Consider the following 14,020-nt stretch of genomic DNA (forward strand, 5'->3'; position numbering starts at 1 on the left):
CATAGGCCTGAATGACTGAACCAGGCCAGTCTAGAATTCTGACCACAGTTCCTTTGCAGAAATATGGACCTGAGATTGCTTATTACTCAGTTTCAAGGAAAGCAGAAACTGAGGGGCTGGAGAGAGGGCTCAGCAGTCAAGAGCACTGACTCAGGACTTGGATTAATTCCTGGCACCCACATGGCAGTGCACCCCACACACACAGGAGGGAGGAAAGGAGGGAGGGAGAGAGAGAACTGAGGTAGTCCATATGTTCATTCGCTCATCTGTAGCCATATCATAATGTACTCCACATCAAAATATCACACCTTGAATATATGCAATTTCTATTTCTCAATTATACCTTCAGGAAGCTGAAACAGACAAACCAACATACCGAGTTGGTGACCTGTGGCAATGGCCTGGGGAGTCACACTGTGGGAAATGCTGCAGTTCCAAGGCCCTGCATGTTCCCCCAGCCCAGGCCTAACTCCATTTGTGTTTTGCTCTAAACCACCAGGACTCTCCCTCCGCAGGACCATTTCACAGTCTTCCCACAATCATCCTGACGGGGGATGCCAGTTCACCTGAGGGAGAAACCCACCGAAACCTGACCAACAGGTATGCAGCCCAGGCAGAGGAACAATGCTTTCTTATATTTTTGGTTGTGAGCCTAGCCTTTAACGGCTGAGCCATCTCTCCAGCCCGGAACAATGCTTTCTAAAACGGAGGGACCAATAGCTCTATTTCTAGAGATACTTTCTTCTTCTCCGAATCACTTTACTAATAAAGAGGACTGGGGATATAGTTCAGTTGGTAGCTTGCTTCTTGCCATGCTGTATGAAGCCCTGGGTTTAATTCCCAGGATCACATAAACCGGGTATGGTGGGGTACACCTGTAACCACAGCACTCAGTCAGAGGCAGGAGATCAGAAGTGCAAGGTCATCCTTGGGGAGTTCAAATACAGCCTGGGATACAAGAAACCTTATCTCAAAATTAAAATAAATATGGGCACGTAGCTTTTCAAAATGGGAACAAGAATTCAGGATTTTTTTTTCTCTATTATCTTCTTTCCCAAAATGAAGTTCTTGCTCTTGGATTTGGCCCCATATATTTGGCCCTGTGAGAGTTTAAGAAAAGCACAAGACATCATGGCAGGGAAAATGTCCATAATATCAGCCCAGGTATTCTCAAACAAACCTGGAAGATGTGGGCCTGTGACTATAGAGCCCTGCTGTGGACAAACCGGGTCCTCCTTGGAAGATAATCCTTTGGAAGTGACAGTGGATCACCATCACAGGGATGTCACTGTCCCTGTTTCCCTCCCCATGGGTCCCTGCATTGATCTAGCTGGGATGAGGTTGTCTAGGTATCACTTACAATAAAATTAAAAGATAACTGTCAGGGGTTGGGATACAGATCTATGGGAAGGCGCTGGCCTAGCAAGTACGAGGCCCTGGGTTTGAGGAACAACACCACCCACATTAGTCAAAGGGTGGTTCTCGTAAGACAGAGTGAAACCGGGTGTGGTGGCACACTCCTTTAATCCCAGCCCTGGGGAGGTAGAGGCTGGTGGATCTCTGTGAGTTTGAGACCAGCCTAGGGCTACACAGAGAAACCCTGTCTCCGGGAGAAAACAAACCCAGAGTGAGTATGCACGTCAAAGCCTTCTGTATCCATTAATTAAGGGTAGAAGCAAAAGGACAGAGTGGATACCAAGGAAGATGTAAGAAATGAAAATACATGTATAATCAATGTGGGAGTGGGTGGAAAAATGAATAAAATTGTGAAGTCAGATAAGACAGCCTCATGGGGCTGGAGAGTTGGCTCAGCAGTCAAGAGCATATACTATTCTTGCAGAGGACCTGAGTTCGGTTCTCACCACCCAAATTTGGTTGCTCATAACCATCCATAACTCCAGTTCCAGGAGAATCTGATGCCTTGGCCTCCTCATGCATCTGCAAATACATGCACACACATAAATAATTAAAAATAAATCTTTAAAAAGAGCTACATGTAGCTGGGCAGTGGTAGTGCGTGCCTTTAATCCCAGCATTCAGGCAGCAGAGGCAGGTGGATCTCTGTAAGTTTGAGGCCAGCCTGGTCTACAGCCAAGGCTATACAGCAAAACCCTGTAACAAAACAAAATAAAAGCTTCATGTTTTGCAGGGCAGTGAAACCATGTTCTGATCTTCTCTCTCAAAAAAGAAATCATCCATGTCTCTACCAGCTCCTATGTTTATTTCATAAGGGATCCACAAGACAGCTCTACATAGAGTCTGGGTCCTCATGTACAGTAAATACTGTAGTAAAGTTTCAGCCCTGAGAGCGGGCTTGGATACCTTGAGTGGGCAACAGAACGGCATAGAGAACTGCTGAGTCTATGACACTCCCAGGGGCTCTGAGGTGGGGGAATGTGTAGCTAGAGTTTTCCTGCCTGGCCCACAGTCAGGACAAATCACTCTCACCTGCCAGTCCCACAGCGGCTCAGACCCGACCAAGTAAACACAGAGACTTACATTGGTTACAAACTGTATGGCCGTGGCAGGCTTCTTGCTAACTGTTCTTACAGCTTAAATTAATCCATTTCCATTAATCTATACCTTGCCATGTGGCTTGTGGCTTACCGGCATCTTCACATGCTGTTTCTCATCGTGGCAGCTGGCAGTGTCTCTCTGACTCAGCCTTCCACTTCCCAGCTTTATTCTCCTCCTTGTCCCACCTATACTTCCTGCCTAGCCAATGGCCAATCAGTGTTTTATTTATTGACCAATCAGCAACACATTTGCCATACAGAATATCCCATAGCAGGAATGGAGTACGGCCTGGGAATTCATCCATTGAACACACTCCTAAGGTGACAGTCAGAGGACTCCTATGTGTGCCCATAAGATGATGCTCTGGGATGACACTGAGAGACTGTAGAGGCATCTCATCTACTTCTCCAAGTAGATTTCCTAAGAGGATGACCATGTACTGTCTTTCAGAGCTCCCAGCCCCCACCGAAGGCTTTCCCACCGACATCTGAAGGTCTCCACAGCTTCGCTGACTTCTGTGGGTAAGGGCTGGTCAATAGGAGGATGTATTTGAGTAGCAAGCGTGAACTGGCTGCGCTTAGTAGGACTCAGCCTCTTTTCCTCTCCTAAGCTCAAAGGGTAGAGGAGATCAGCCTCTCCATATTTGGGTCCAGAAGAAATGATGTCTAGTTTCAATGTCAGAATGAAGAAGATGAAGAAGTCAGAGAAGACAGACAAGTGATGCTCAGTACTGGTCTCAAGGGCAGAGTCAGGGGGCTGTACTGGGCAGGTGACATCCAGGTGGGAGTGTGTCCATGTGAAAGGCTGGTACCTGTGCTCACCTGCTGGTTCCTACTAGTGGTTTTTCATACCTTCATGGGGCCATTAAAGGACAGGGGTCACATAGACTTGGTCTTTGTATTCAGTGTTGATTACACTGTATAAGGGGATCAGGAAATGAGCCAGTAGAGTTGCTAAAGGCCCATTCATGGGAGAACTAAGGAATCCAAGGTAAGAAGGGGCCCACTCCTCCCAGGGAAGAGGGAAGATGTGCAGACATTCCAAGGAAAGTGGTATTTGAGTTTCCCCTTAAAGAGATGGACACACAGGAGGGAGATCGGTGCTCTAGGTGGAAGAAAAGATGTGATAGGAAGCTGGAGTCACCCCAGAGTCCTGTAGCAGCCAAACACCTGAATACTGTGCCGCGTCTATGTGTCCCAACCGCTGCAAAGGATGGAGCCTCATATTAGCTTGCTCTAAAATAATAAGGTCCTCTTCCCGTCCCCTCCCCCTCTTTCTTCCCCCTCTCCTTGTTGTCTTCCTCCACCACCCTCTCCTCCTCCTTCAGGGGCTATGATTTCAGGTACTGTGGGATCCAGGTACCCCATTTGGGTTGCTAGGTAGTGTACCGTTCCGTCTCTCATCTCCTTTAATGTGCAAGCCTTCTTCCTGGGAAGACGCTTCGTTCATGGGAACAAATGGCTGGCTGCACCTCCACACTTCTGTCTCTTCTGTGAAGCCCTTCTTCCCTCTCAGTTCCCATGATGGTTTCTCACTAGCCTCCTAGCCCATCCCTGGGGCCGCCTAGATGGCATTGCTTGACTGGCCAGAGCTGGTTTGGGACCCACTCCCACTTAACCTTGGCTCTTGATGCAGAGTTGTGGGTGGGGATGGCTAGCTCTTCCTGAGTTGTTTAATGGTAATTCAGAGGGTTTCTCCCAGTGAAGATGAAGAGCCACTTCCGGAAGAGGCATGCCTGGAGGCAGGGGAGGCAGACTGGGAGTGAACCACAGAAGGGCTAGAGTCAGGACAAGGTCTTGGAAGGAGGATATAGAGCCAGCAAAGTTGGTGATCTGTTTAGATGTGATGCTGGGGACTCTGAGTAGTTTCCATAGGATGAGGCAGGAGAACAGCATGATCGGATATGGCTGCCAGAAAGGTCATTCTATAGGCAATAGACCAGGGGGCAGAGATTGGCTTGAAGACAAGGGCTTCTCAGGGGGCTGATGGAACTGTTTAAGTAAGAGCTTGTAAACAGGAATAGAAACAGGGACAGGTCCCGAGGATACTTATAGGTAAATGCTATGCCTGGGCCAGGTCTTGGACATGGAAACTAAAGAAGAAGGGATGCCTAGAGTGACCATTATTCCCTAAGCACCTGGCAAGGAGATAGTGCCACCCAGTCAGCTCATCCAGGGCACTTCTGGAGAAGGGGCAGTTTGGGGAAGGATAAGCAGGAAAAAGAGAAAGGTGACCATGGGATTGCAGCTGGGGTTCGGGACAGCAGCTTTGAGCTTCATCCCTAGCTACCCACTGACTAGCTTGGAAAGAAACAGAGCATGAAGGCAGGACTCCCTTGAAGGCAGAGTTGGGACAGCTCTTGGAACCAAAGTGTGCTTCCTGAACCTTTCTGACAGAGGCTAGAAGCCAAAGGAGCCAGGCCTACTGAGGAAGCCACTGTCTGTCTCCATGCCCTCCATCCTGACATGGCTATATAGCTGAGTTCTGACGTGGCAGGACCTCTAAGATGAGGTGGTTGTCACTGGAAGTTCATTCTCTTTCTGCAGACCCCACAGGACATGTCATTGACTTGGTAAATGACCAGCTGCCAGACATCAGCATCTCAGAGGAGGACAAGAAGAAAAACCTGGCACTTCTGGAAGAAGCCAAGTCGGTGAGTGAGCGATTCCTGACCCGCCGCGGGAGGAAATCAAGGAGCAGCCCCGGAGACTCCCCATCAGGTAGGGCAGGACCAGCAGCAGGGCAGGTAGCTGCCCTGAGCCCCTCTGAGGCTGGGCTGAGGGGAGGTGTGGGAGGACCAGGCCCCAGCTGCAGAGGGACCTTGTTTCCAAGAGGGTGGGCCTCAAGTGGACTGTTCCCTTTGCCTTTAGGTTCTAGAAGGCCTAAGCCATGCAGAGATGCCCCCTTGAGAAGCCATTGTGCTCAGCTTTCAGAGTTCTAATACACCCAGCCAACTCTACCTCTGAGAACTCTCCTGTGTTTGCTTTTGGGCCTTCCCCATGGGTGGACAAATACCATTCCAGATGACACCCATGTTCTTATTTGGTCCCAACATCTCTCCTTCATCCATGCCTAGGTCCATAGCACTCATACAGAGAAACCCTGTGCAATTCCCACATGCACCGGCCCTTTTGTGGCCTGCACAACACAGTCTGCCTAACATTCCTACCTTCCCGATGAAGACCCTGCTCTGGGGTAGGCATCTCCCTAGCATAGGTCTGAGGAGGCCATCTAGGCTCCTTCTCCAACTCTGGAGAAGAGACAGACTTCGAGAGAAATTCTGGGCTAGAGAGATGATTTTCCCAGGACCCTCTGCCACCCTGAGCTGTGGTTCCTCTCCTTCCTGAAAGCAAAGATGATGTGGGTTTTAGATTAATGATCTTGGAGGACAAGGAAAGCGTTTGAAATCAGAGTGGTCCTACAACATTTAGAAAGTGCAGCCTTGCATGCTTTTCCTGTCAAACAATGCCAGGTCCTCAGTTTCTAGAAAGTTCTCTGAGGTCAGGCCTAGCAGTCTAAGGAATAGGACCCCATACTGGAAATTACTTGAAGGTCCCTCTGCTGAGGTGGCCATAGCAAAAGTTGGGGTGTAATAGAACCAGCCCTTGACTTTGACAAGGCAGTCTGGGTTCCTGGGGTGAAGTCTCTGAGAGGAGCATTTGTTAGATGGTGGAAGTCATAGTCCTTCATGAATGCCAGCCAGGTGTTGTTTGTTTCTACAGCTGTTTCCCCAAACCTCAGCCCTGGAGCTTCTCCTACACCCTCTAGGAGCTGCTCACCCACCATCTCCACGCCACCAGGTGAGGCTGACCCCACCCCCTCCATGGGGGCAGGCTTTGAGGGTTGGGAATAATATGGCAGGCAGCAGAAGACAGGCTGAGTGAGGGCAGGCCTGAGGTCACGGGAAGGGGGCTATGATGGGTGCTCTTTGCTCAGAGAGGGGTCATCACAGATAATTTTGACTCCTCCTATTTGGACCACTCTGAGTTTTGTTTGTTTTTGTGGTGCTAGGGCTGATCCTAGGCCCTCACACATGCAAGGGAAGCACCCTACCACCGGGCTACATCTCCAAGCCTAGGATGCATTTCAGGATCTTCCTTTCCAGGCTGTGTTCAGAGCCATGCCCTCAGCCACCAGAGTTCCACAGTGGGCAGCCTGCCCTTGCCAGTGCTGGAGGGCAAGCCCAGGATCCAATATGCACAGATGCTTCCTAATTATCAAACCTTGAGGTCCCCCATGACTTACTTTCCTTATTTGGTTTCTATGGTAATTTAATGCTGGCAGGTGAGCAGCAACAGTGCTTTGGCTGCCAGACCTTACAACTGATGGTTCAAAGAGGTTTTGTGGTGGGAGAGACAGGGGGCAGGGGTGAACTGATGTCAAAGTGACAAATGCAGGGCTAGGTGATGACATCACTTACCTTCACTGGCGCATTGCAGATTTCGACACAGGCAGTGGCCCACAGTCCCCTTTGCTGGGAGCATCACCACAGGTAACACCACACCCGTGTGCTACTTCTAGGCCAGTGGATCTTTTTCCTACCATCCCTGGACCCTCTGTAACCCCTGAATGAGGGAGGCGCGGGGCAAAGGGGGGCATTTACACACCCTGCTAAGCTTCAAGAGGGCGCAGGCCTCTTCCCACTGCTGCTGACCTGTGTTTTCTTCCTCAGCAAAAGGGGCATGAGGCCAACATCTCCTCACCTCACCTCGGCGAGCCTGTGAGTTTGTGCTTTGCTCGCTTTGCAAAGATTTGAATGTGGGGAACGTGGTCTCAGAAGCCTGGGTTGGCGCCTGGGCACCCTCCAGATATATGGACACGGATGTGTAGAGGGTGGGTGCTGGGGCAAGCAGAAGACGCCTCCATCTTATGAGATGGAAGTCTGAGAGGGAAAGAGGTAAGGCAGGCCCCAGAAGAGTGATCCTGCACCCCCAAATCCAGCCACAGTCAGACATATCAGCTGCTCCTCTCAGCTCCAGAGAAGTTGCAGGAAAGCTGGGGGTCACCGCATTTGCATATACATAAATAGGCCTCTTGTCAAGGTCTGAGTCTCCTCAGCCTGCCTCCAGGATCCCAACACTACCTGTCTCTTTCAGAATGTCTCCAAAGGGCTAGCCGACCGGAAGCAGAATGACCAGAGGAAAGTGTCTCAAGGCAGACTGGCTCCCCGCTCTCCCACAGTGGAGAAATCCAAAGCACTTACAGTAGAACAAAAGGAAAACTTTGACCCCCTTCAGCATCCGGAGGCCACACCCATGGCTCAGGCTTCTGGAGCGAGCATCAGTGGGAAAATGGCCCTGAACAGCCCCCAGCCTGGCCCTGCCGAGATGGAGCTGGGGAGGCAGCTCCTGAAGACAGCCAGGGAAGGCAGCCCTCTGCCCAGAAGCACAGTACCAGGCTCAGGAGGAACTGTCTCTCCACATCCCCAGGGACAAGGCTCTGCTGGAGAGCCTGTGGGGCCCAAGGCTGGCCCCAAAGCTGAACTGCGGCCCCCTGTGTGCCGGCCCCCCTTGATACGGGGAGTCTCCTGGGACAGCAGCCCTGACGAACCTGGTCCCCTGCTGCAGAAGGTACTTGCCAAGCTGCCTCTGTCGGAGGAAGAGAAGCGGTTTCCAGGCAAAGCCAAACCAGCCAAGCCACCTGGGCTCAAAGACTTCCAGATACAAGTTCAGCCTGTGCGCATGCAGAAACTGACCAAGCTTCGGGAGGTGGGTTCCTGCCCCCATGCACAGTGTGTGCATGCCAGGTCCCCCATGAGCTACAGACTTTTGTACTCAGGCTGCGCCCTGAGACAGGGCAGCTTGGACCTCAGGGAGTCCCAAACTTGACCCTGAGAAGCCGGTTCTGTCAGTGTCACATCTCCATAGCAGCACCTTCAGGTGCCTTTGGCTCTTGTTAATAGATAGAAGTCACACTTAGCCATGCTCAGGGGAAGCTGGCCATATGGAATCCTTATCCAGGGCTGTCTTCCTCCTCCAGCTAGATCTAGGGGCAAGAGCCTTTGATGGAGTATCTGGTCATGCCTAGACTTGGGCAAGACCAGCATAAGCAGGCTTTTCTTTTGTAATGGCATCCAGCCTGCCCTCCTGGTACCTATTAACCAAGGACCTTAGACTCAAGGACCACTATGATGATGTCTACAAGGGGCTGCTCTTCCATGGTGAATTTCTTTCAGTGTCCTCAACTTCCATTGGTCATCAAATTAGGACAGTGGTCAGTCAGGGGGCTGCCCTGCTATACAATGTGTGACTGTGGAGGAGGAAGGAGAGGCCAGATTGTAAAAGGGAGGGGTTAACTGGATTAAAATAGTCCTGATTCAGTCCCTTCTCTCTCAGAAGGCCAACCTCAATCCAGGTCAAGGAGACTGAGATCCTATAGATTAGGGCATGGAGAAGGACACCATCCCCTGGCTCTTCTACTGGGGAGAGGAAGTGAGGGTCTGAAGGGCTCCAGCTCCAATGGGAATATCTCCACTAGCAAGGACACATCCCAACAGGCCACTGTGCTGTCCAGAGAGCCTCCCTGAGGCTGAGGAAGTGGCTCAGTTGTAGAGTGAGTGTGTGCATACCAGCATGCACAAAGATCTGCATTCTCAGAATCGCATAAAACCTTGTGTGGTGGTAGTTCAGGCCTATAATGCCAGCACCCAAGGGGCAGAGGCAGGAGGATCAGAAATTCAATGTCATGTTCAGCTATATAGTGACTTTGAAGCCAGTCATAGATATAGATGAGAGATAGATAGATAGATAGATAGATAGATAGATAGATAGATAGAATCTTGATCTTCTCTGATGTTTTGGGGTGGAGGCTTAGGAAGATGAACACTCCACATAGAACCCCCATCCTCCACTCTGGAGCCCACGGTACCTGGTAGCTTAGAACAAGGTCCGGCAGAGCCACCCACAGTGGGCCTCACCCCACATCTGTGATGAAGGCAAGAGGAAACGAAGTGGGCAGACATCTGGGGGTTCACCATCATTCTCTTCAAATGCTGGGAGAGTAAGCCACTCCCTCAGAACTCCCCACACCCCTTCAGGTCACTCTCTCAGCCAAGGAAGTTGCAGAGAGCCCAGCCGCTCATGCCCCCAGCTGGTCTGGCAACGGTGGCCAGCGCACACTCTGCACCCTGTCCGCTGTGCTGACCGCTGAGGGGCTCTGGACCTCTGGACCTCTGGCTTGCTAAGTATGTCAGCAAGGGCATGGCCCGGGCTCTGTTGGCTCCTGAGTGCTCTCTCTTGGCCTCTTTCTTTCCTCTTTTACTCAGAGGCCAGTCACTCAAGTGGCTTCTGTCACCAGGAGGCTGAAAACCCTTGGATGGCACCAGGATCCCACTAGAGGGCTCTAGTCTGACAGGAATTGGAGCAAGAGTGGCCTGCTGGGTCCACAACACCCTCACCCTAGCTCCGCCTGCTCAGTCCCCCAGGCAGACTCTCAGGCCACAAAGGTCATTGAAGAAGGACTATCACTTAACAGAAGAGGAGGGCAGGAAGCCACTGCCAGTTATGAGTCCTTCAATAATTGCTCCCAGAAGCAGCTGCATGCATATTCAGGACCTTAGTGTCAAAGTCCTTAGTCCCTGAGGATTCCACAGTCCCTACACAGCCCTCACAGTAAGGCCGGGCAGTTCATTTCCCCGGAGGCCCAGAACTTACAAGCAAGTTGTGTGGGAGGTGGTTCTTAACACGATGAGTGTGGCACAAATGGTGGGATTTCAGGCCCTTTTATGGGCCGGGAGAGGACCTTGTGCCCCTCTGGCCTCCCCATACCACGTCATGCCAACTTACCTACTCTGGCCTTCGTCCTTGGAAACCCACCTGAGGCTGAGTGGTAACAGAGCCGTAGGGAACAGAGAGAAGAGTCTGAACTGTGTCTGTTCTCCTTCTCACCAAGGAACACATCATGATGAGAAACCAGAACCTGGTGGGGTTCAAGCTTCCCGAACTGAGTGAAGCTGCAGAGCAGGACAAAGGTAGGTTGCTGGGGCCTGCTTAACCCCCCTGCTTACCCCCCCCTGCTTGCCCTCCCTGCTTGCCCCCCTGCTTACCCCCCTGTTTGTCCCCCCTGCTTACCTTCCCTGCTTGCCCCCCTGCTTACCCTCCCTTCTTGCCCCCCCCCCGCTTGCCTCCCCTGCTTACCCTCCCCGCTTGCCCCCCCTTGCCCTCCCTGCTTGCCCTCCCCGCTTGCCACCCCTCCCCCCACTTGCCCCCCTTCTTGCCCCCCTGCTTGCCCTCCCTTCTTGCCCCCCAATACCCCCCCGCTTGTCCTCCCTGCGTGCCCTCCCTTCTTGCCCCCCCCAACACCACCACCCCCACCTCCCCCACCCCGCTTGCCCTCCCTGTGTGCCCTCCCAGGACTGGCTAGTCCACTGAGTCAAGGGTGTTCCACATGCGAACACCAGATTTCCCATCTGGGGAAGCCCATTGAACAGCCCACTGAGGCAGAGCGTACCCAAGCCTGTCTCCTTCCTGCCACCCCAGCCCTGCTAATGACAGTGGGTCTGGAAAGTGCCCCAGGCCTGAACTTTTGGCATTGCCTTCCCCCTCACACCCAGGAAGCCACCCAAATAGATCGGTTCCTCTTTCCAAGACACCAGCGCTCTCTCTTTCTAATCTGCTGTCACCGCAAAGTCCATAACCCAGCCCTGCCCTCCAGGGCTTTGCTTCCACTGCCCCACACTCTACCACACTTCTCTGAAAATAAGGCAAGAGGCCGGACCCTCCCTGTTCCCGCCTTAGTCTGTTCTTCCCTTGAGTTCGCCCATGTCCCTGTGTGAGCCCCAGCTGTTCACCCTGGCTCTGCTGCTGACTGAACAAGCTGTCGGCCTCACCAGACCCAATCCCCACTCACACCTTGTAACACGGGCTGTCACAGTTGCCATGAACATTATCAAGGAGAGTACATGAATTAGCATATTTACAGTGTACCTAGGACAGCACCTGGTACATGTTGCGATCCCTAGAGGCCACAAGAGTCAGTCTATGTGTACACACGTGTGTCTTCACACATATTGTAGGCTGCATGCTTACAATGGTGCCTGGCACTAATAGGCCCTGAGTAAGTATTTATGAAGGATCAAATGGATGAGGTTGTAAAAGAGTTCACAGAGGAGTTTCTGAGATAGTTGCATAAAATAGACCTATAACCAGAGTGCTTCATGATGGGCAAAGGAGAAAGAATGTGTTCGGAAGGGTACTTCTAGAAGGGCAGGCTCCCTGTCCTTCCCTCTTCCCCAGGCCTGTACCCTGTGGACACTCACCACCTTGCCCCTGTGCTTTGTATATGCTCTGTTGCCGTCACCCCTGCCCTCTGAATCGTTGTACCTGTGTCTTAAAGCAGTGGGTAAGTCTGCCTGCTCTAAAATCCCCCCTTTCCTGGCTGATTTTGTATTTATGTCTAGATCTTATCTTTGCTTTTGTTGGCATTTAGTCATCTGTTAAGTGGTGATGTATACAGTGTTATATATAACACATATGTGGCATTAACTTCACTGTTTTAATCATTCTCAGCATGTGTTCAGTGGCTTTGAGTCCAGTCATGGTCTATTGTGCAGTCGTCACCCCTGTCCATCCACAGAGCCTTTTCATCTTCCCCAATTGCAGCTCCATACCCACAAGACACCAGCTGCCCATGCCGCTCCCCCAGCCCCTGGCCGCCACCATGCCACTTCCTGTTTGTGTGGATGGTGCCTTCTCTAGGTCCCTCACATAAACGAGACCGTACAATATTTTACCCTACTTCTTTTCATGTCATCTCAGTAAATTCTCTCTAGCATTTTGCAGACTAAGTCATTTGGGACTCTGATTCAATCTTCTCCCAGGAAACTAAGAAGCAGGGATGTCTGCTTTCATTGACTGTTAGGAAACTGAGGCCCCAAGAGCTACTGACGTCATCATGTGGTTAGCCATCCCAGGAGCAGTTATCAAACATGTTTTAGCTTCATTTTATTTTAAATAAACTAATCCAGAGGAGACCAGCTCATGGGGAGCAGGACAGTGACTGCAAGACCACTTTCTGGAAACTTCTGCCTTTCTCCTGTGGGTTCTAGTGGGTCCCAGGCCTCATAGAGCACCTTTGGAAAGGCACACTCCCCCTCACACTGTCCATGGCCAGTGTCAGTCATCTTATAAATTGCCATGTGAGATTACTCTGGGCATCACTGGGGAATGAAAAATTCTGGGCTGAAATACAATGACTAATACCTACTCAGCATTAACAAGGCTCCCAGAGGTAAAATCTCTAGGAAAACATTTTTAAAGGCTAAATTATTTTTAAAATATTAACCATCTTGAGCCGGGTGTGGTGGCAAATGCCTTTAATCCTAGCAGTCTGGAGGCAGAGGCTGGAGGATCTCTGTGAGTTCAAGGTCAGCCTGGTCTACAGAGTGAGTTCCAGGACAGCCAAGGCTATGTAGGGAGACCCTGCCTTACGAAGCCAAAACAAACAAACCAACAAACCACCCATCTTGGAGTTAGGGAGAAGGCTCAGGGGTGGGTGTGCTCATTCTACAAGCATGAGGTTCTGAGTTTGAATCCCCAACACGCACATAAAAATCCAGTTGTGGCCACAATGCATGTCTGTAACATCAGAGCTGTAAGGAATGGACACAGGAGGGCTGATATGGTTAGCTGGCTGCAGTTTACCTCCAGAAACCTCAAGGTGCAAGATAAAGAATGCCAGAGCAAGAGTACCCAACATCTTCCTCTACCCTCTGTACACATACATGGATTTAAACCACATATGTTTATAAATATGCATACTCACAAAACACTAACCATATTTAGAGGTGTCCTTCTAAATGTATCCTCTTCACTTGTAATTTTTTTTTTATCAAAACACTAGAAAAACCTCTTAAGATTTTCTATACATGAGGCTGGAGAGATGGCCCAGCAGTTAAGAGCACTTGCTGCTCTTGCAGAGGACATGGGCTTACTTCCCAGCACCCACATGACAGCTCATGACTGTCTGTAACTATAGTTCCAGGGAGCCAACACCCTCTGTTTGCCTCCTCCAACATCAGGCACCTATATGGTGCATAAGCATGCAAACCACTCATACACACAAAGTAAAGAAATCCTTTAAGAAGCTTTTATACATAGCCCCATCACAGTTTTATTCTTTCCAGTATCTATTGTTTTTCCTAAGTCAATTTGATGGTGTAGATATAACTTCCTTTTAAAGATTTGTTTCACTGAAGTTATCATAACTAGATGTATTTAGATTTCATATTTACAGCTGAATGGTTCATATTTCCTTCTGTGTGACCATCTCTATTGTAAACTATTTCACATGTTTATAGTTCTCCATCCGCTATAAACAGTTTTGTCTTTGTGCTTGTGGGGTTGTTTTGTTTTGTTTCTTCTTTCTTTTAAGGAATTCCCTTGGGATAAATTCTCAGACTTGAGTGTCTCTGGATCAGTGTAGATATACTCACTTCTTATCAAATGTTCCAAATGTATGTGTATATTTTTCTTCTAAGTATGACAATTTCTGGATTTTGTTCTGA

The 14,020-nt window shown here is 50.3% G+C and overlaps 1 protein-coding gene across 3 annotated transcripts in view; it reads left to right on the forward strand.

Annotated features, from left to right (window-relative positions):
- Irag1 (inositol 1,4,5-triphosphate receptor associated 1) overlaps positions 1 to 14,020 on the forward strand; it is a 123,033-nt gene that overhangs the window by 63,514 nt on the left and 45,499 nt on the right. For all 3 annotated transcript variants that reach the window (XM_052712235.1, XM_052712234.1, XM_052712236.1), the window contains exons 3-10: positions 500 to 600; positions 2,968 to 3,038; positions 5,064 to 5,237; positions 6,240 to 6,317; positions 6,957 to 7,009; positions 7,190 to 7,237; positions 7,614 to 8,225; positions 10,408 to 10,486. In XM_052712235.1, coding sequence (XP_052568195.1) covers positions 500 to 600; positions 2,968 to 3,038; positions 5,064 to 5,237; positions 6,240 to 6,317; positions 6,957 to 7,009; positions 7,190 to 7,237; positions 7,614 to 8,225; positions 10,408 to 10,486 — 1,216 coding nt within the window. The remainder of the gene's footprint in view (positions 1 to 499; positions 601 to 2,967; positions 3,039 to 5,063; positions 5,238 to 6,239; positions 6,318 to 6,956; positions 7,010 to 7,189; positions 7,238 to 7,613; positions 8,226 to 10,407; positions 10,487 to 14,020) is intronic.

Source organism: Peromyscus californicus, unplaced genomic scaffold, assembly GCF_007827085.1.
Source record: "Peromyscus californicus insignis strain IS unplaced genomic scaffold, ASM782708v3 Scaffold_4__1_contigs__length_199733344, whole genome shotgun sequence".
Taxonomy (NCBI): Eukaryota; Metazoa; Chordata; class Mammalia; order Rodentia; family Cricetidae; genus Peromyscus; species Peromyscus californicus.